Raw genomic sequence first — 21440 nt, 5'->3', positions numbered from 1 at the left:
ACCGCAAGGCCTGTGCCACCGCCCGAGCTGAGGCAAAACGCTGCCTCGAGCAACTTGCCTCTGCAGCTGCAGAGCCTTTCCCCCCTCGCTGCCAGTCCCTGCAGCTATCCACGCAGCAGGACACAGGCTGGGGACGTGCACGGGGTCGGTCCCCCCCGCAGAGCCCCCAGCCCTGCTCCGAGGGGCAGCCGGCCAAGGGCTGTGCTGGAACCGCAAAGGCTTCAGCCCCGAAACCCGGCACCGCCCTTCCGCCACCAGCAAGGGTGTCGCAGCCTCCGGCGCCTTCCTCCCCCTTCTCCAACCCTGCTCTGCACAGCAAACACGCGGCCGAGCCCTCATCCCACCCTGCTGCGCTTGGGGAGCCCACCTGGGGAGCACAGTGCCCCTCTGTGAGCTGCCCCAACCCACCAAAAACATTTCCTGGCCTCGGTGCAGGACAGAGCCTCCCTTCAGCACGGGGGTGACCGGCTTTCCCGGAGGCTCCCCGTGGAGCCAGCCCTGGCACCGTTTCACCCTTGACAAAGGATGACTCTCCTGGCGTTGGAGGTGTTGGGGCAGGGTCAGGAGGGACGGAGGAAGCTGTCTAGACCTCCCCGTCTGCGACGAGGATCGGGGAGCAGCAGCACGGCGGTCGCTCCTTGCAGACGTGGGGCGCGGGCGAGACAGGCTCTTCCCCAGCCCCGCGGGAATGGGGGGAAGCAGAGGGCCCAGACGGTCCCCAGGGTTTTTGGTCTCGGCTCAAAGGCAGGGATGGAGCAATCCTGAAAAGCATCCTCCTGCAGCCCTCAGGGCTGTTTCCAGAAGAGCGGAAGGTTTCCTCCTCTGTTCCTTTGACAGTGGGTTCTGAATTCCAGCTTCCTGAGCCATTAGTTGTTTTTTTTTTTTTGATAACAAAGTCACCCAGGAGCTTGCTGAAGCTGGCATCCTACACTGCCACTCAGTCCTATAACACATAGCATGGAAAATAAGGGACAGAGATACAACAGCTAGCTGCATTCTCAAACTCTGCTCATTTGAGAGGTCTCTGGCAGGGTCAGGAGCATCTGGATGGGGACCAAGATCTGCACAAAACACGTGGAGAGGACACCCCTGGTCCAGACACGATGGCTGCAGCAAATACAAGGTGGAACAAGGAGAACACTGATGGCTATTTGCCCCAAAGCCACCCAGGCAACTGAGAGATATGAACCTCAGGAAGGCACAGCTGATCCTGTCCCCTGGGCTGACCGGCTGAGCCCGTCCTCATGGCCCCAGAGAAAGCTTAGGGTGACCGCACACCTCCAAGTGCTGAGAACAGAGCTCAAGCTGTGACCAAAACAAATCCCACAGGACAGAGCAGCTCTCCATCGATGGAGAGAACAAAGCGATATATTTAGGCACAGAAACCACATTTAGCCGCGGTCAAAGGTCGTGTCCTTTGCTCTGTCTGGTTGACATCTGACCCAAGTTCTGGCGGTTAACTCTGAAGCTGTGCTGCTCTGCAGGCTGGGAGAGGGATGGGAGCAGTGACTCCAGTCCAGCCTCCCCAGAACGGCTGCGGGTACACGGCAGAGCCCCGTGCACACAGCCTGCCTCTCCCCATCACACAGGGGCAGGTGCTGTTTTTGAACATTTTTTTTGGTTCCATCTACTCTCTCCTCCAAGTCAAGGGTCATGCTGCTTGGTGAAAACTCATTTACAAGCACACTGAGCACCCAACACACTATCACAGACCTCCTCCATCCAAAACCCAGGGCTTGAGCCTCCATCACACAGCAGAGCAAGGAGGCAGCTCACAGCCCCATGCTCGTGACTTCCTTCTGCCCCTCCTGCCCAAGCCTTTTCACCCAGCGTGTACCAAATGGCTGGAGGGAAGAGAGGAATGGAGCACAGCGGGGTTACCTGTGAGCCATCGCTCACCAGCCCCAGGCAAACGAGCACCCACAGAGCCCCAGCACCCGCTGAGCCCCCCTCAGCCCCAGCACCCGCTGGTTCTGCCATCGAACAATACAGAAACCCTCATTGCTACCACAGAGAACAAATGTCAACAGCTTGCCTGACACGGCAAGTATGCTGTAGGTGGAAGTGAAATAATTAGATCTCTGTAAGAGAGCGTTCCGAGCTTGCCAATTTTCCTTATAGACAAGGATACCATTCAGAGACTTTAAATATAATAAACCTTTTTATTTCCCCTCTCTCCTTCTTCTGAACAAAATAACTTAGAGTAAAATATTAAAAATATTTGGAATAAAAAAGGTCTGTCTCCATAACCAGCGAGGGAAAGATGCAAGGCACAAGGAAACCCATGTCCCGGGGAATTTCGGAACAGCAATCTGTTATCGAGAGCAAAGCCAGGGTGCTCTGCATGCTCCTCTTGAAACACAGAGCTTTCTGGTGAACGTGAACACAGGGAGACTGGGGGTGAATTCTTTTGCATCTAAATCACTCCAAGATGACCAAATATTTCCTTGAACTAATTCCCCCCGGCTGGCAGAAATATTGCTATTCCTACTGTAATTTTGGTGGAGCAAGTGAGAACCCTTTTAGGCTAACCACGTGGTTTTGACACTGCAAAGAGCATCCTTCCCCTTGCTAGAAATGCACAGAGCTTGCTTTTTTTTTTTTTTTTTTTTTTTTTTTTTTTTACTTTTGATAAGGGTGATAACCAATCCCACTGAATTCACTTATCCTGACTTTCCTAACCAGTGTCCCAGAGGGATGAGGATCCAGGAATAGTGGTGGGCAAGAAACATGGGCAGTGAGGTGGCAGCTGGACACCAACTGCTGCGGGAAGGGTGAAGTGTGCTGCACAAGGGTCTTTACGAGCAATGCCTGCAGGGATGAGGGGCTAATCCAGCAAGCTATGCATGAGGCTGAGCAGCTCCCAGCACCACGCCTGGCCGCTCCACGGAGCAGGGAGCAAGGCCGGTGCTCTCCCTTGCTATAGGAACCAGAGGCAATGGCTCTCTGCCCAGGCACAGGGGGTATGGGATCCCCCTTCTCTCACCAGGTTAATCAGTGTTTTGAGGCCACTCAGCTCACCAAGAGCATTTATCTCTGAACCGGCAGCTTTATGCACAAAATTGTTTAAAATATAAATAGCTAAGAAGCAAACGTGCTTCTTCAGTGGGACGATGCAGTGATCTCAATTGCCCCAAGGCCATGCCGTCACCTGAGATAGATGATGCCTTCCAGGAGGGCAGAGCTCACCGTGAGAGGTGGAGTTTGACCCGGGACAAGCCTCAGGAACAGCCAGCAGTGCCAGCGCCAGGCTGCCTGTCCGTGAGGACACCTCTCTCAAGGAGGGGCAAAGGACTTGACTTGTCAGGTTTTCCACTCTTGCCTGACCTCTCCCTACAAGCAATTTTTCATTCAGCTCATCCCCAGAAGGTGCTTCCATCCATCACAGAGGATGAGAATATCGCTACTTAACTGTTCCAGTGAGGGCTTTGAAGGCAACGGAAACCACCCCAGGCCATGAGGTCTGCGGAGTGACATCCCTCCCCTCCCAGATGAGAACTTTCAGGCTATATCTGAAGGAATAAAAAAAGAAACCAACCTCTAAAACTGCAGCCTATCACTCGTTCAAGGGCATAGCTGGGCTTCAAGGTACTGCCGGCTATACACAGGTAGCTCATAAATATTCATTTACATGCAAACATAGTTCCTTAGCATTTCCCTTGGTAAGCCAGCCCAGTGGGATTGTGGCTCATCAAGATTAATTTCTAAACAAAGTTTTAAAAAAGCTTTGAAAGCAAATTTGCCTATAGGCTTGTTGTCTGCCACTTTCTTTTCATAAATCTATGGCCTCATGGTTATAACCCCGGAGTGGGGTGCAGCACACAGGACTTATTCCCAGGTACCATTTACCTGCTGGGTAAATTTTAGGCAAATTCTTGTCTGTGCCTCAGCTCTCCCTTTTAATAACTGGGATAATGACACTTAGTCTCTTTTATAAAAGCATTCTGCAGCATATATATGACAAGGGTATGTAATCACAAGGCATTATGAGAGCTTCAATAACCTTTTCTTGCAACGTTATCCTCTATAGAGGATGATACACAAAGGCTCCTTTTCTAGTTTGTGTTGTCATGTTGCTACCTGTAGAAGCACTCTTGAACTTGGCTTTGCTATGGTAATTCGCCTGCTGCATAAATCATTTCTGGTGCTTGATCAGAATCGCTCCATGGCAATCCCTGCTTCAAGAGAAGGCCCCAGTTCTACCCAAGATTTCAAAGAATTGCCAGGAGCCCAAAAGCTTTGCTCACATTCACAAGATGGAGCAGAGATTTTGTCCCCACCGCCATGCAAGGCGCTGCCTGGCTTTACAGCAGCAAGGAGGACAGGAGAAAACGTAGAGCTCCATGGCTTTAGAAAATGCAGCAAAAAACCTGGATAAGGGAGAGGCAGAGGTCAGCCTTCCTGCTTTGCAGGAGGGTGGCAGGGAGGGAGGATTTACCCCCAGACACCCACCTGCTGAGTCCCGGCTGCTGAAGACACAGCTCAAGCAACAACATCTGCACGCATCTTCTCCTCGCCTATCCATCCCCTGCAGAAGTTACAGGGACTGTTTTGCAGCCAAAACTGGCATGAATTTGTTTCTGTCTCTAGGGAAAAGGAGGAGGAGGAAGGGAAGCCTTGTTCTTGTAAGAGGCTGGCTAGGTACTTAACAAAGCTCCCAGTTCTGGCATTGCTTTGTGTTTCTGCAGTGAGATGCGACCCGGTCAGCACAGACACAGCGTCGAGGCAGCCGCGATGAGCACGACAGCAGAGCTGTGCTGCTCTCAAACACCACACAGGGTTTGGCTCTTGCAAACTGCAAGCGACTGACTGTCCGAGCACTTTCGGGGAGGAAGCTCAGTACAATGCTTCAAGAGCGTGAGGCCAAGCAGGAAGGGCCAGTTTGGACTGCAAAGCTCCTGCCAAGTGAAACTGTAAAGGCACACAAAGAGCTCTCGGAGCACACAGGGACTGACAGCTGAAGCCCAGAGCCCTGTTCTGCTATGGCAATCCCGTGCTGGGGTCCTCTGCCTGCACCCAGCCATGGCTCCGGCCGCTCACCCTGCGAGACATTCCCGCAAGTTGTAATCACCTCCTCTTGTTAATAAAAATCTTAAGGAGCCCGACAGAGTTATCAGCTTTTTTTGTTTGTTTGTTTTACAGAAAAAGTATTTCAACTCCAGAGAATTAAAAGCTGTGGATGCTTTACATAGCCCAGCAGTCTAGTGCATGGGATAATGAACATTTCTTTATGATACAGGATTTTCAAGAATGCCCAAGTCTCCCGTCAACATCCATATCAAAGGGGTGGCAATCCAAAAAGTCCCCAGCTAAACAGGTCAGGGCCTGCCCACAGAAAATGCAAAATGCTTTTGTAAGGGAGGTACAAAGACTAGCTACAAAGCTGGTCTATCTGCAAGCTGTGAGTTGCATACCCACACAGCGGGCCAGCGAGAAGAAACTCTAAGCTGATTAAATTAACCATCCCCAAAACGCTCTGGCAAGGCAGGGTTACCTGCATGGTACAGTGATTTTTGCTTTGATCTCCAGGAAACATCTGTTTATTCAGAAGTCCATTTGCTATAGCAACCATGGTTTATAGAAAAGGAGTGGGGGGAAGAAAGAATTCCCTAGTGCTTCACTGGCAAAGCTGTACAGCCGCTAGAGGAGTGGCGTTAAACACCTAGGGCCAGACGGCAGTCTGAGTAATTCCTGCAGCACCCTGCAGACTCGGTGCTGGAGCATCTCGACAGGCTGTGCAGCAGGGATGCTGATGTGGGTAGGGACAGGAGGGTGTCCCAGGAGCAGAGATCTCCCGCGGGAGCGCCAGAACTCCTCAGTCCAAAACGAGGCTCTCCTTCCCGTCTCTTATCGCTCCTCTGGCTGCAAGAGGAAGCACTCGGAAGCAGCAGAGATACCCAGAAGCAGATCAAAAGGCCCTCCTTTCCTCTGAGGTCCCAGTCTTTTTGTGTTTTGGAAAGGAAAAAAAAAAAACACAAAGAAACCCTAAGTCACAAGAGGGACACGGCACGCGAGGTCTGCTGTTTTTCTTTCCCATGCACTAAATGCTATCAGCACAAACTCAGCACCATTGATTCCAGGAGTTCAAAACCCATAACTTAGTCCCATTCCTCAATTGCAAAATAGCTTTAAAAAGTTGCACATATGCTGTGTGAGGGGTATTGCCTTTGTGTTTCAAAGTCCTACATCTCCCTTCACAAAAAAAAAAAAAAAAAAAAAAAAAGCAAAAATGTGGCCCAGCCACAAGGCCTAAACCAGACTTTTTTTTTTTTTTTTTTTAATAGCTCAAGATTCTCAGCTTTCATTTGGTGCCCCTATTTCCAGCAGCTGGGATTTATGCAAAAGAACATCAAATGCCACAGGGCTTATAATAAAAATAAAAGAAAAATCATGAGAGCTCCCAGCACTGCAGTTTTGCAAGCCTCACTGGGCTGTTTTTAACCAGCACAAGGCTGCTTAGCCTCTGCCACAAGCAAAGAGCAGAAGATGGGGAAGGAATGGAACGAGACAGCAACCCCTGGCTGAGGACACTGCATCTCTGCAAAGGATTTATATGCTAAGGAATTTCATGCTGCATGTTGTCATGTCACCAATTTTATTCCTGGGGACTCACTGGGGTCCTCCAAGCCCAGCCTGTGCTTCCCATTGGGCTTCAGCTGTGTTTTGGGTGAGAACTGGGGCTCTCCTCCCTCAGCATGGTGTGGATCAGGTATGAAAGCCAGAGCAATTTGCTGCTTGCATTTCGGTGCTATGTACTTAAAGAAAGCTGCTCCAGGACACACCACTTCCCTTTGCACAGAGGACTTTTGCTCCATCAATATTGCACATCCCCTTCTGGCTCCCCAGCGGGCACCCCGCCTCGCAGCGAGGAGCCCCTGCAGCAGCAGCCACTGAAGGCCAGGTGTCCTCTCACATTTTCCTTGTTACTTCAAGAGCCAGGGAACAGCCAACAGACTGATTTAGCAAGAGCCCCTCTCAGCACTGTCAGCTGAGAGCACTTGTGGCACAGACCAAGCCATAAATTATTTAGAGTCCAAGTGCTCCTCCTGCCATCCGGGAGGCAGGGCACGTCTGCTCCCCTTGCATGGCTGTGCGATGGCTCCTGCCCCTTCCTCGCTTTGAAAATCACTTTTCCACACCAGGCAGCGAGCACAAGCAAACCAGAGAGCACGGCCCTGCTCGAGAAGCGTGCCCCCAGCCCGAGCCACAGGTCCACGAAGCCACCTTGCAAACAGTCCATTTGCAAATGGTGCAGGAAACAACTGGCCAAAACGACAGCACAGGCAGAAATTGGGATGGGATGGGGGAGGCTACACAAGGCAAGACAGAATTTATGTCCCCTGCAATACCAGTGACCGAGAAGCAGAAGCCTTTGAGGGTCGGGACAACCTGGTAGTGACTAGAAGCCTTCCAGCAGGGTAACAGCCTGGCTTATTTACTTCCCTCAGAGCCAGTAAAACACTAGAGCATTAATAAGAACAGCCTGAGCAATGAAATGCAAATGCCACTCAAATAATTAAATAAAGAGGACGATCCTCTCCCCAAAACAATGGACGGGGCTGTAACGCCTGCCCTCACGGGAGAGCCTCATACAGGAGGCTCTTGTTCCATTAGCTTCAAAGAGGCAGTTTAATTTTAGTAGGTCGGTGAGCATATGACATTACAAAGCACTTCTCAGACAAAAGCAGAGCAGAGGAGATCTGCAATCCATTTTCCCTTCAGGAAGGAAGGCAAAACTTCCTATTGCGGGGAGGAGGTGGAAGGGAAAGGGGAGGGGGCTGACATTTCAGCAAGGCCAGCATGCAAAATTCAGGCAGACCAGGAGAAAGCAGGGAGGGAAGAAGCAATAGAGCAGAGAGGAACATAAGGCAGCCCCATCTCTCACCCAAGCTCGGTATATATTTGCCTTTTTAATTTTGCCAGGATTTATTTTGCTGCAGTTGCAATCTGTCCAAATCCCAAGTCTCCTCCTAGGAAAGATGTTTGCCTTCCACTTCCTTAGAACAGCACATATTTACTCTTGTGCTTTAACATGCCCACATCTCAGCATCACGACTAGCAGCCATCCAAATACCAAATCTCCCGACAACTTGCACTGCAAATGCAATTTAAGGGGATGTGCCCTTAAACTCTCCAACCCCCTGCACCTGTCCCATGGCAGCACGCAGAGAAGCACCTTTCACACCAGCCTTCCCATGGTGCTGAGGAACTAACAGAAAAAGATGGGGTGAAAAAAAGCGTACCCGCTGGGCTTGGGGAAAATAATGCAGGAACCTGCTGTTCCTGCCCAGCATGACTAGCCCTTGCACCAGCCCGCGGGGTTGCATTTTGTGTCCCCAAACCTCCACAGCCAGGGGAATTGAGCTGTGACTTTCCCTTGTGCATTACAGGTGCTGAGCCAGAAATAAGGCATGAATCAAACAGTGGGGCTACCCTCTCACCAAATCCTTCAAAACCGGGTGGCTGAGTGGGGAAGAAAGGCTCCCATCGGTGCTGCCTTTTCTACCCTCACAAGGTCCAAAAAGAGAAAATCGAACAGTTCTGGTTTTCAACTCAGAGTGAAGATCTCTTGAACTTCCCTGGGCTATTTATAACCAGCTCGAGTTAGAACATAGTTTGCCTATCAAAGAAAGCGGGGAAAATCCAGGCCCTGTTCACGCAGCGAGCAGAGCACGGCCTGTGAGTCATTTCTAGCTCACTCCGAGGCTTCGAGCTGCTCCAGAGGTTCTGCTTCACCGTGCATGAGCCATTTCCTCCCTGCCAAGCGAGAAGTGTGCAGCCGTACAGGTCACACACCGTGAGTCTCTTACCCAGAGCTTGCCATCCCAGTAAAATGCTCCCAGCAGCTTGACGATGTGCCGGTGATCGCAGGTCGCCAGTATTTCGATCTCCACCATGTAATCCTCCAGTTCATCTTCGCTCTTTGTTTCGATGACTTTGGCAGCCGCTAAGGCACCGGTTTCCTTATTCTTAGCCTGCAAGACAAAACCCGTATGAGTACAGAGGTGAGGAGAGCCAGAACACGCAGTACTTGCACAGTTCCTGCTCGGCCGATGCATGCTCAGCACCATCCACAAGGCAAGAACAGGAACCTTGCAGATGTCTCGCTGCTCCCTCAGCCTGCCCAAAGCTTTGAAAGGCAGATGAATGCTGTGCAGGGGCCAAAGCATCCTCCCTCCAGTCTCTAATGCCCCACTGCTTCCCATGAAAAGAAAGAGGCTTTTAGACAAGGAATTTTTTCCTAGGACAAGGAGCTTTTTCCTATTGTTTGTAGCATGAGGAGAGATGGAAGCAAGAAAATCTCAGAGTCTAGAGGCCCTCATAATAATATCGTAGGCAGCATCTCCAAAATCCAACCAAATTCACAGTACAGATGTGTCAACAGCCGTGAGCATCCCTACACTCCCTTCATCATCAGGACTTTTCTGCAATGTGTGAGGGAAATGTAGGGATGTCCTCCTTGACAGGGGAAGCAACAAGAAGGGTGCATTTCCCAGGCACTGGCCAGCTTTCCTGGTGTTGCATTTCAGCAGGCTGCTCAGATCATGGTAAAAAAGATTACTGCAACGTGCTTCACCAAATAACTAGAAGTTTGTCCAAACCTCTTTCTTCTACTGCTTGGGAAACCTTTGCTGACTTTCTCTCCCCTTTCCTTACAATAAACCCCTTAGTGACATTGGGTCAGTGACTCTGACCGCACCCTAGGTTGCCTGCAGCTCTGCCTGCAGATGCCAAGCACGGAAGGTGCTATTGCTGGAGGCACCACGCGCTGCTGCTGCTCGAGGGCTCTCCACCCAGCGTTGCCCACAACCCTCCCCAAAGCTATCAGGGCAAATTTGCATTTTTCAATTGGAAATTTGCACAACTTCTGAAAAAAAAAAAAAAAAAAAAAAAAACAAAAAAAAAAAAAAAAAACAAACAAAAAAAAACAAAAAAAAACTTGGGAATCCACAACCAAATGCAAAAAGGTCGTTTGCATTTGGTTGCTCCGCTATCAGCCGTGTCACGGGCTGGGAGTGGGGGCGAGATGGCAGACATTGACTCAGGAGCTCAGCACCATTCCCCGAAGTGCACTGAATCAGCAGGTTGAGAAATCCCCGTTAGCTCCCTCACCCCGCTCCTCCACCCACACAGGAGAGCCCCCAGGGCAGGATTTCAGTTCCTTGCCCATTTTCTATTCTTCATGCCCCCTCCGGGCTGCAGAGCCCCAGCTGGGATCAGGACTGCTTCCTGGGGGGAGGAAGCCCTGGCAGGGATGCTCATGCTGTAGGAACAGTTGGGACCTTTCTGACTGCTTTGCAGTTTACGTATCTGTGTTTGGAAAACCGAGGCGGGTGCTTACAGTAGGATTAATTCCTAGTGTAAACACCCCGAGCCCCGCTGAGCAGTTTTACAAGGCTTAGGTGAGAGCGGGGCTGTGTACTGCCAAACAGGCTGGGGAGGGCAGGAGGGAACGAGGGAAAAGCCATATAACGGAGGGAGGGAGGGAAAATAGGGGAGCCCTGCCTCTCTGCTGGGTTTTGAAGGCTTGTTGAATTCACACTGGTTGGCACGCACAGCTGGGTCTTTACTACAAGGGACAAACCCATTTCCACCTGGGCTTGCTGCCCAAATGCAAGACAGCAGCTCAAGCTGGTTTCAGAAGAAAATAGTTGGTTTGTGTGTTGTGTGGTTTTGTTTTTTTTTTTCCTTTGCTCAAGCTTGCGTCCTAATAAGTTGCCACCAGCAACCCTGAGGAAGGCAGGCAGGCTGGGGCAAGGTGTAAGGGGAGAAGTGGAGTTCTGGGGAAAGCACAGCACTTCCCAGACACCACAAGAAGTGCCCCACCGTGTTTGCTCTACACTTAGGGCCTTGGGAGAGGGCCAAGGAGGGGAAGTAAATATTGTGAGAGAAGGTGGGGCTTCCCTCTGAGGTCAGCTATCGCACACGCGGGGTCCGAGCCAGCTCAGCCCTGCCAGGACTCAGGGGCCCTGAAGGCACCCGAAGAACTTTGAGGCTGAGAGCCTGGAGTACCCAGGGTGTTCACCCTCATGGGATCTGCAGTCCCTGTGGTCCATGCATCCACTTAACCCACAGTCCCCATTGGCACAGGGCAGGCAGGATGCCACCCCGCAGGGCCACCGCTGGTGCCACCAGGAGCGGGCGCAGAGCTGCTCTGCATGCATGGCAGGGCTTGATCTACAAAGAAAGTGAAGAAACAATCAGTGATGTGAAGGTCTCCTGCCCAAACACGGGTCTCCTCTCCCATGCTGTGCATTTTGGAGGCTCTGAACAAAGACCTGGAGGACGCAGCTTTGCGTACCCGGCTGCAAGCTGTGGGTGCGGGAGCGATTGTGGCCCACGTGCTTGGTGGTGGCAGTCTGATCTTATCCATGGCTCCCCTGTGACTAACGGCGAGTAGCCCAGCAACCCACAGATATCGCTTCCTTTCTAGATACGAACGCACCAGCACACTGCCTCGCATCCAGGCCAAACACAACGCAGGTGAAATCAAGCTACCAGCGGTCAGATGGCTTGGTCACGCTGGCAGAAGTGAGACCATCATCTCTGAGGAGAAACCAGCTCAGGACATCACACAGTCAACGACACCAGAATATGAGTCTTTGAAATTGCAACAGCAAATTCACGTGGGTTGGGATGCGAGGAGGCAGCACGGGCAGGAGCCCTGTGCCTCCCCTGGCCTTGCAATGTCTCTGCCAGAAGCGAGTGCTTTCACGTGCCGTGGGAGCGCAGTTCCCAGGAGAAACCGAAATGCCTCACGGCCCCGTATGAGAGCAGCAGCTGAAGCAAGAAGGTGACCTGAGACCATGAGCTGAGCAGATCTTAGAAAACAAATCTCCTCCAGTGTGACCTCTTACAGCACAGACAGGAGACTGGTTCCCACGCAGCTGCCACCGAGGGGACCAAGACTCTACGACGAGGCACCGCTGACCCCTGCCAAGCTGCCCACGATCCCACTGAGCCCAAATGCAGCCTTGCTGTCACAGAAGCCCCCCAGCACACTGAGGGACAGCTGTCCCCCCCCCGACAGGCATACGGCTGTGTCACAGCCCCTCACAGCAGCCAGCCAGCCAGCTCCCGGAGCTGGGCCAGATTCATACAGGCGGCGTCAGGTTTTGGCTAAGCCTGCCGTGCGGTCTCTGGAACTCACATCTGGCAATTTCCTCCAGCTTCTCTGCTGGTATTTTCCTGCATACGGCGTATTACAACAGAGATATTCTTCCAGGAAGGTTTGTTTGGATGCTAAATAGGCCAAATGCTTATGGTGCCATCCCTGCAAGCCAGTTTCAGACATCTGAGGCATGGGATGATGCTTTAGGGCTTATAAGCCTTCTCTGATTTCTGCTTGTCCTTGTGCAATAGGGCAGAATCTGTCCTGAGACATCAGCACAAAGCAAAATACAGCCCGCTCCAACCCCAAAAAGCATAGCCAGCAATTTTGCAGGGGTAACCTGCACCTCCGGGTCTGTAAGCTGCTGGCCTGGCCCATTCTCCTCGCAGCGAGGGGACCCAGCGCCAGGCTCAGGAAAGGCAGCACCCACTGCTCACTCTCCAAGAGCTGTGGGACAGAAGAAAAGAGTTGTCTCTCTACAGCTTCACCTCTATCTTAAGCTTCAGCGGGGGTCAAGCCCCCATTTTGAAGCGATGGAAATGAAGATTTCTCTCATGTTGTTTCCAAGACCATCAGATTTTCTGTTGAAATTTGTGGACAGAAGACAAAGAATCACCCCTGACTGATGAGGTCCCAAGAACAGAAACTGTTTGATGCTCGTGTGTGTGACCTATGGCCAGTCAGTCAAAAAACAAAACAAAACAACTAAACCAAACAAAACAACAAAAAAAGCAAGCATCCAATTGTCATTTAATTCCTCTGCTGGGCATTTTAATTCCATGGACAATTTGTCCCTGGAGTGCTAATTAGTATAAAAATAGAGCCGGCAGCTACCAGCATACTGCCCAAGACGTGCTGCTGAACCACAGCTGGGTTCATTGCAGTCTCAGCATTTAAAACCCAAAATGCTCTCAGGGCCGGTGGCAGCCTCTGTGCAAACCAAGGTGTGCGCAGAGGTAGGCTGACAGGTCTGTGCAGAGACGGGAACGGGGCACGCATTGCACAAGAGAGCACACATCAAACAAAAGTTATCCAATAAACCACTTCCAGAAAGCCACGCCAGGAGCCAAGGTTCGGGATACAAAGCAAGAGGAAGAAAGGATCTTGCTGGAGCCCTCTGGAGAAAGGCGGGTGCTGGGCACGCTGCTGCCAGGCAATTGGGAGCAGGGAACAAGTAGGATCACTCCTCGAAGGCAGAGGTGCTGCTTACTTCACGGGTTTAAGGGGTAAGAGGTGACAGTTCAGGTGACAGGCAAGGCTGTTTGGCCTTTGCCTGTGACTCACCCTCTGTGCTATTGTGAAATCCAGGCTATTTTAAGCCTTTCCAGAACGCGTTGCCGGCAGGCAGGATTGCTGTCCTTCCTCAGGCAGCCCAGCTGCCAAGGCACAGCATGCTGCCCTGGGAGCTGCAAGGAAACCCCACGCGAGCCCTCCTTCACCAGTGACAAAAAAGGGAGCAGCACGAGTGCTCCAGGTGGTCCCACGAGAATTTTGTCTGGGCTCGCCTGCCAATGTGGCTGGTGGCCCCGGGGTCTTCCAAGCCTGGGGTGACCCTTTTGAAGCTGCTCTGCAATAACATGCCACCACATTTCTGTCCCTTCCTTCCATGTGCTGGGAGCGCTGATGTTTCAGACCTCACCAAGCTGCAGAAGCAAGAGGGAAAATCCCCATGGTCTCCATGGCTTTGGGGGTTGAGAGCCCTGGCTTGATTTTCCATGCAGCGTGTCCCCGCTGCGTGTCTTTGTATGCAAACAACTGCTCGTTTAGATATTTCTCAGGGATAACATGATGATTAATTGCCTTCCAATGAACTTTGCCTGAGCTGTCTGCATCAATAAAGCGCAGGACAGACAGGCTCAAGTCAGTGTTTCTGTTATTGTCAAATGATCAATGGGAGCTGAAATTAATTCCATGTCTGACGAGCCCCATGGAGCCACTTCAGTTTGTTACAATAACTCTGAATTCTCTGAATTATTATTTTTTTCCTTTGGAAATGTTGAGTTTACCCCTGGCACCAGCCAGCAGAGACAAGAGGGTGCAGTGGTGTGTTTGGGGCAGCGGGGCACCCGAGGTGCTGTGCCCTGCAGCCTGGGCACTTGTGGGAGGCAGAGAAGACCCCAAGCTCACATCAGCCCAAGGAAGAAGGGAGGCAGCGTGTCCTGCTGCAGGCAGTGCTGAGTGATCCCTCCTGCACCCAGCCAGCCTGGGATTAATCCCAGCCAGACCCAGCCTGGCTCCAGCATGGGCCTCCCAGGAGCTCAGCTCTTTACATTTTGAGCTCACAAGTTATGACTTCAGGTGTGAAACACGTGCTTGGGGAAATTACTCTGATCCTCATCCCAACATGATGTGGGAGGGTGCCAGCAGGCTCCCTTATCTGCCAAAGGGACAAACGCAGCATGCGTGCAACGAGCCCTTCTGCCCTGCCTGCACATCACACCACCAAGCTTTATTTTCTGAGCACCCCTGGTAAAGCAGCACCCACACTGAGGTTTGTCTGCAGGCATCGGGCCGGGCTGGGCACCGACCTCGTGGCTGCACCAGCGCTGCCGCCCTGGCAGCTGTGGCAATACTTTTGCAAGAGGTAGGGGGAAGTGGAAGTGGCTTGCAAAACACACAGAAAGGGGTTAGTACAAACGCAGCAACGCCTTCCTCTGGTTTGGCGTGCTAGGGGTAATGGAAAGAAACACTGCCAGCGAGTTTGAGCAAGGGCTTCTTTTCTATAGGGGCGTGTGAAAAAAGTGTGACCAGAGCACGGCAGGTACGGCCCCTTTTGCCTTAAAGGCTCAGTAGGAGGCAGGGAGAGCCAGCAAGCCCAAGCAGCAGAGCTCTGTGCAATGCTGTGAACCTTGCACCCGCACACAGCAGCAGAGACCAGAGGAACGATGGGGAGCTTCTTTGCAGATACACCACACCATAACCCACCTACAGAAACCAGCTGGTTTCTCAGGCCCAGCACAAGCGAGAAATGAACAGAAACCCATGCAAGGTTTGAAGAGATGGAAGAGTGGAAAGATCTACATGGATCTAAAAACTTCAGCCCACATAGACCTCAAGTCTGGAAGCACAAAGCATCCCTCAAACCACCTGGAAAGGCACAGCGCCTCAAGTCAAGTACGCCTGCCTCGATCTTTGCTCAGTCAACACCACAACATTGGGGAAAAAAAAAGAACAGGGAAAAAAAAAAAAAGTCATGAAACCAATTCTGAGTTTCCTAGCAACTTTCTACAACAAGTTCAGCACACGGAGTGCTAAGGGCCTGGCTGTGGGCTAAGTGGCTGCATGCCTGAGTGGCAGGGAACAGGGACATAAAACCCCCAGTCTGAGGGGTGGTGTGGGGTCAGAGCTCCCCATGGCCAAGCACTGCAGCACTGAGGGTGGGCTTGAGCTAAGATGCATTAGAAAAGCCCCAGACTTAAAGACAGAAGCACCCCAAGTATAAGAAAAAGAACATCTCCCCCTCCCCTCATATGCCCCCAGAGAAACTGGGCACTCAAAGGGAAAGAATTAAAAAAAAAAAAAAAAAAAAAAAAAAAAAATAACCAAGAGGCATGTTGGGCAGGGATTTTCCTAAGGGACAACAATTGCCATGTGCTTGGGAGTGAAAGGCTCAAAGGCTTCTCTGAGCTTTCTCTTCCACGCAGCTGCCCACAGCATTGCCAAGCTGCAGGCCATGACACAGAAGTCATTGTCAAAATATTTAGGCCATGCAGAGGGATCCCTCTCCCCCTGCACACACAGCGAGCAGCAGCTCCACAGGGCTCAAAACAAGCCTCTCTTGGACTCATGCAGGGACAGAGCAGCGCACGTTTCAGTGAGTTTTAAGTGACCATTAAGTTCAATCCAGTTTAAAGTTCACCCTGGTTTAATATTGTTGCACCACAGCTCTACAAGTAGAGGCGTAGTGTCTTCCCATTCCTCTTTCCCTAAGAGGTTTTATGGGGGGAGAGAACCCTTCAGCTAGTCTAAGAGACAAAGTCATGAAATCATCTCTCCCCCCTCCCCCCTTGTTTCTGGACACAGTTGCAACCAATCAATTTTATTCTTTTGACTTTTTCCTTTTAATTAAAGAAAATAATAAAAAATATTATTAAAAAAAAAAAAAAAAAAAGAGGCAAACCAGTAGATTAGCATCCCTCCACAACATCCTTTCCAGGAACTGCACGTTAAAACCCCCATGAATCAGACTGAACCCAACTCACTCGAGAACCAACCAAGCGTGGTGCAACCTCAGCTGGTGAGCAGAGGTTTGCAAGCAGAAGAGACGCCCTGCAACTTCTCCTGGGCCCAAGTTGTGGAAGCCAAGCTAACGAAGCAGCTGCACGACACCTCAACAATTAGTCCCTTTATTACCCAAATTTCAAAACAGAGCATTTATAGTCTTTTAGCAGGGAGAGCATTAAGCACTACTGCCGCCATAAGATCAGATAACCCAAACGTGGCTTTCTGAGCTGCATCTGGAGAAGAAAGGAGAGCCGCACAAGAGGCGTGCTTATGAATTGCTGTGGCATGGGGCAGAGCGTTATCTATCTTTGTGCCTGTTTCAAACAGAGAGCTGTTTGAAGGCGAATTCAAATGAAGTTTTCCACTGCACTGGGGGCAGCGTGGCAGCCCGCGCTCCCATCCTGTCCCCACCCCACGAAAAGAAAGCGCTATCAGGGAGCCAGTGTCCCCATCAGCACACACTGGAAAGCCGAGATAGCGTTTCACAAGAGACACGAGCACAGCAAAACAATCCCATGGTTAGAAGCACGGTGAGCCTCCTTCCAGCAGAGCCCATGCTTTTGTAAGACCGAGCCCTCTCCCTGCCAGCCCAGAAGAGCCTGGACGTATCCATCTGTTCCTGCTGACACCAGTGCAACTGCCTGCAGCAGTAAATCTCCCATCCCTGCACCCAGTGGGTTTTGCAGGAGCTGCAGGATTTGTTTGAAGCACTCAGGCTGAAGCTCACGGCTGCAGCTGAAGCATCCTTGTGGTCCCAAGCCCAGCCCTGTGCCAGTGGCCAGCTCACAGCACTGCTGCCGCTGTCCTCCCTCCCCGCACACACCCACAGACGTCGCCTTCGCACCAATACAGGCCCAGCCAAGCATTTTATGAGATGTGTCTTAGGTGTTTCTGCAGCAAAAAATAACTCTGCGCTTTTAAGGCTGTTTGGAAAGGGCCTGAGTTAGGAAATTGTATTTTTATAGGCTCACAAACCTTGGGGTACTGCAGACTTCACAGGCTAGCACACACTGCTTGCAGCTCCCAGTCACCGGCCTAATGAGTGATGTAAGATCATTGATTTAATGAACTTTGGACGGGGCGGGTAACACATTCTCTTCGGTGTGCAGTGTGTTGCTATCTATGGGCTGCTATTGCTTCCTTATCACAGCCACTGGAGGTACCAAAACCAAAAGATTAGTAGAGTGAAAGCAAGGAAGAAAGTCTCTCCCCACCCCCTTCCTACTTTTCAGCTTCGTTACCCTCTGCAACAAGTTTTGCCATTTCCTCATACCATCAGGTCCCTCTTTTGCAGAAGAAAAGAAGTCTTTATGTAGAAATAGGGAAATCCCACTGGCTGCAGGTTGGTTCCTTAAGCTCTGCCGTATGCATTTCAGGCTCTACTGCAGGCTTGATTATTTTTAATTAACAAACATTTAAATCAAGCCTGTCCTACTTCTGTAGACGCTGTGTCAAACCAGTTCAAGTTTGCTCAGGAACAGCTCCTCAAGTGTTTTGCAGGCAGTAACACCAGCGAAACCACTGCACAGCAGAGCCCTTCTTCCTCCTGCTCAAGCTTGGCATCATAAAAACTAGACCTACTAAAACAGACATTTTTTTCTTCTATGAAAATCAAAATTACTCCCAGGTCAGAGCTTTCTGGTTGGGTTTCAGACCATTCTCTGTACAAATCCCATCTTTCTGCACTGCACAGGGACCATGGGCTCCTACAAGCAAGCACAGCATACAGGAGGCAGGGCAGGATGCAAGCACAGGAGGATTATATCATATCCCCGTGCTTCCGTGTGTGGAAAGGGGGCGGAAGGCAGGCAGGAACTCCATTCAAACATCCTGAAACTCTCACAGCCATACAAACACCCTGACTTGCTCTGAATGATTGCTTTGGTGTGAAGAGCAAATTGACTTAAGTAACTTCAAGGGAATTATTAAAATAATGGCTGCCTGAGTTTTCCTTTTGCACAAGCGTTGTTTGTCTTGGGCTTTTTGGCAGCTGAGCAGAACAATAAGGCAAGCCCAGTCTTTCAGGTCACCATCCTATATACATCCTATATCATCACCTAGGGTAGATATTTAGAAAGACAAAGGAAGAGAATATGCAAGTTAAATCTTCACATGGCAGGAAACTACTCCCTAACAATGCTACTGCCTATTATCTAAAATGAGGCTTTAGAGTAACATGTCACCTGAATAATTGGGGAACCTGAAACAAACAAACAAACTTTTGCACCATAACTCCAGCCAAGATGAAGGACGGGCAGAGAAGAGCTCAAAGAAAATGGAGAATTAAAAACCTGAACTATTACGAAGCATGAAACAGCCCTTCGCTTTGTCACAAGGTTAGTCCCCTCCCCATGACCAGCCACAGTAAAACATCTCTAAAGCAGACAGTTGTCTAAGTGTATGTTAACAACTTCACCTACACTTGGAGTGAACTTTGGGTTGTAACCACACAGTTTGCACTGTATCGTATGCTACAATCCCCATTCTTCTCTGGGTTGAAGTGGGGAGCAAAGAAGATGGAATTAGGGTTGAGAAAGTGTTACCTGGCACGCTGACATCCTTAGCCCACCATACATAAAGTTACTGTGGTAATTTAATGTATTAATATCAGGCTGGAGTTAGTAGCATAGGGAGTCAGGTACGACAACAGATTTAAAAACCAAACCAGCCACTTTCAAAGTATGTTCACTCTGAAAAATTCACTATGTAGGATATGTTAAACACATTTAAAATAGCGGATATATAAATCAGGTGTTCGTCTAAGTTTTCATTTGTCTCAGAAGCCTATTAACTTGTTTTACAATGTTTACCTCATTCCTATCATTGCATGAGAAACCTTAGCAAATACAAGTAAATAATTACCCAGAAGAGCGAGCGTTGCTATATACAAACTGGTTTTCAATGCACAACACCAAGGAAACTGGTAACAGATGCACTAATTGCTACCGGTGCTACTTTTAAAATTATAAATATACCAGACATTAAATTATGATTATAAGCAATTGCATTTTATTAGCAGAAAGGATCCTTCACCAAGGATTTCCACCCAGCGCATGGAAAGCGCACTTTAAACCTGCTTTTTAGAGAGTTTCTCTCAAATAACATGATAGAGAAAATAAATAGATAAAAGCCGGAGCGCTGTGGTAAAACACCCCTGTCCTGATCTGAAAACAACCAGCTTCCTTCCTGACCTTCTCTGCAGTTACTACTTATTTCTCAAGGCAGTGCCTTGCTGAATGTTCCAACGAAGCTGTCAGAAAGCAGCTGCCGAGCAGCAAATTCACAGCTCCAACTCCAAATTATCTTTGTTACGCAGCTTGCCCCTGAAGGCTGGATCCCCAACCTGCTTCTCCAGCCAGCCCCAGCCAAAAGCCTCCTGTCTCAGCCTCACAGAGATGACCGGAGCATTTCAGAGCCAGCTACAGGGGAGAATGCTGCTTCTTTGGAGAGCAAAGTACAGCTGAGCATTTGGCCTTTAAAACCCAGCTCCCCAACACGAAGGTTAAACTGGCACAGCACTGGACATGTCCCCACCGGTGAGGAGCTGGGCTCCTCTTCTCCCTCTAAGTTTCTTTTTGCCAGCAAGGACCACAGGAATACAAATAATGTCACCCCCCAGAGGCTCACAAAACTTGGAGGCAGCCCGGAGCCTGCTGACTTCCAAGAAACCTCCATTCATTGCACCGCCAGGTTTGGCAGGGAGCACCTCACACGCTCTGAAAGAGGTCGAGTTAGAGGGAGAGGGGGAAGAAAAAAGGAAAAGAGATGGGGTTGGGGGGGAAGAACTCTCCTCTCTCTTTTTGCCCCGAGCACCACTCTGCACTCAGCACCACCAGCCGCCCCGCTGCCTCTGCTCCCAGGCAGGAGAGGCCGAGAAGTGGCTTCTTTTCCCCTCCAGCAGCTCAGGGGACGTGGGGAGGCAGCGCAAGGTGCCGGGGGTCCAGCTCCCTGCTGCTCCCACGGCTTTTAGGGCAAGGAAAACGATCGGGGGCTCCCCCAGCCCGACGGGGCGGCCGCTGGCGAGGTCCCCCCGAGCCCTTCGGCCGCGCACCCACCTTGTAGACCTTGCCGAAGGCTCCGTCCCCCAGCTCGCCCACCACCTCCCACACCTCGCCGGGGTCCAAATCGCGGCGAACGTGCTCGTACTCCTTGGAGCGGCGCTTCTCGAAGGTGGAAAGGCGAAGGATGCGGCGGAAATTTGCGAAAGCCATGCCGCTCCCGCTCCTCTAGCTCCTGTTCCTGAGGCTCCTGCTGCTCCTCCGTGCGGAGCCGGGAGCCCGGCGGCCCCGAGGTCCCGGTAGCAGCCGCCGAGCGCCCCGGGGAGCGGAGCCGTGCCCGGAGCCGCCGCCGCTCCACCTGCTGGCCCGCCCGCAGCCCCCGCTGCCATTGGCCCGGGCCGGGCAGGGGCTGAGCAAAACTCAGCGGAGCTCAGCTCAAGTCAGCTTTGGAGGATGGGGATGGAGGGCACGGGGTTGTTTCAGGCTCGCGAGCCGGTTTGGGGGCGAGAGGGAAGGCGCGCATCCTCCCCCTGGTTGGAAAAATAAATCCCTCGGGAAAGCCGCGTGAAAATCACGTATTGAATGGGGACACCTAGGGGAAATACCCGACGGTGCAGCCGCCTTCGGTAGTTTCTGGGGCCAACCCGTCCCCAGCTGCGGGTGTTTTGCTGTGTGCCCCGAGGGCGGGGGTCGGGGATGGATTCCTCCCCCTGCATCCCGCTATGTGATGCTGGCAGCACCCTGCTCAGCCTCCCGACCTGAGAGCCCATTAATCCCCTAATATATCACACCCGGGAGCGCGGGGGCTGATCGCCGGCTCTCGCTGCCTTCGCTGTTAAGCAGAGCTGGATTTATCCTGGTGTGAGCAGCCCCAGCATTTCGGCTGGGAGCTTCCCAATAGTGATGCTCGAAATGTTATTTAAATCTGCAGTTCCTGGAAATCTGTGCCTGTACTAGAATTTCAGCTGCGCTTTTGAAGTGAGCTTTGTGTTCCCCTACTTATTCCCCTCTCCCTTGTGGGCTGTGGGAAAAACAAGCTGAAAATACAACCCAAGTATATCCCAGAAACAGAAATAATGGAGCACTTTTTAAAAATCCAGCTTCCT

The 21440-nt window shown here is 51.1% G+C and overlaps 1 protein-coding gene across 1 annotated transcript in view; it reads right to left on the bottom strand.

The window, feature by feature from the left end:
* STK10 (serine/threonine kinase 10) overlaps positions 1-20653 on the bottom strand; it is a 47783-nt gene extending 27130 nt beyond the window's left edge. Inside the window, exons 1-2 of the mRNA XM_032196792.1 lie at positions 20392-20653; positions 8811-8975 (exon numbers count right to left, since the gene is read on the bottom strand). Of these exons, the coding sequence (XP_032052683.1) occupies positions 8811-8975; positions 20392-20547 (321 nt within the window). The 5' untranslated portion in view covers positions 20548-20653. The remainder of the gene's footprint in view (positions 1-8810; positions 8976-20391) is intronic.
* Positions 20654-21440: the final 787 nt, after the last annotated feature.

The sequence above is a fragment of the Aythya fuligula genome, chromosome 14, assembly GCF_009819795.1.
Source record: "Aythya fuligula isolate bAytFul2 chromosome 14, bAytFul2.pri, whole genome shotgun sequence".
NCBI classification, from domain to species: domain Eukaryota; kingdom Metazoa; phylum Chordata; class Aves; order Anseriformes; family Anatidae; genus Aythya; species Aythya fuligula.
This window is presented reverse-complemented; position numbering and strand designations above follow the sequence as displayed.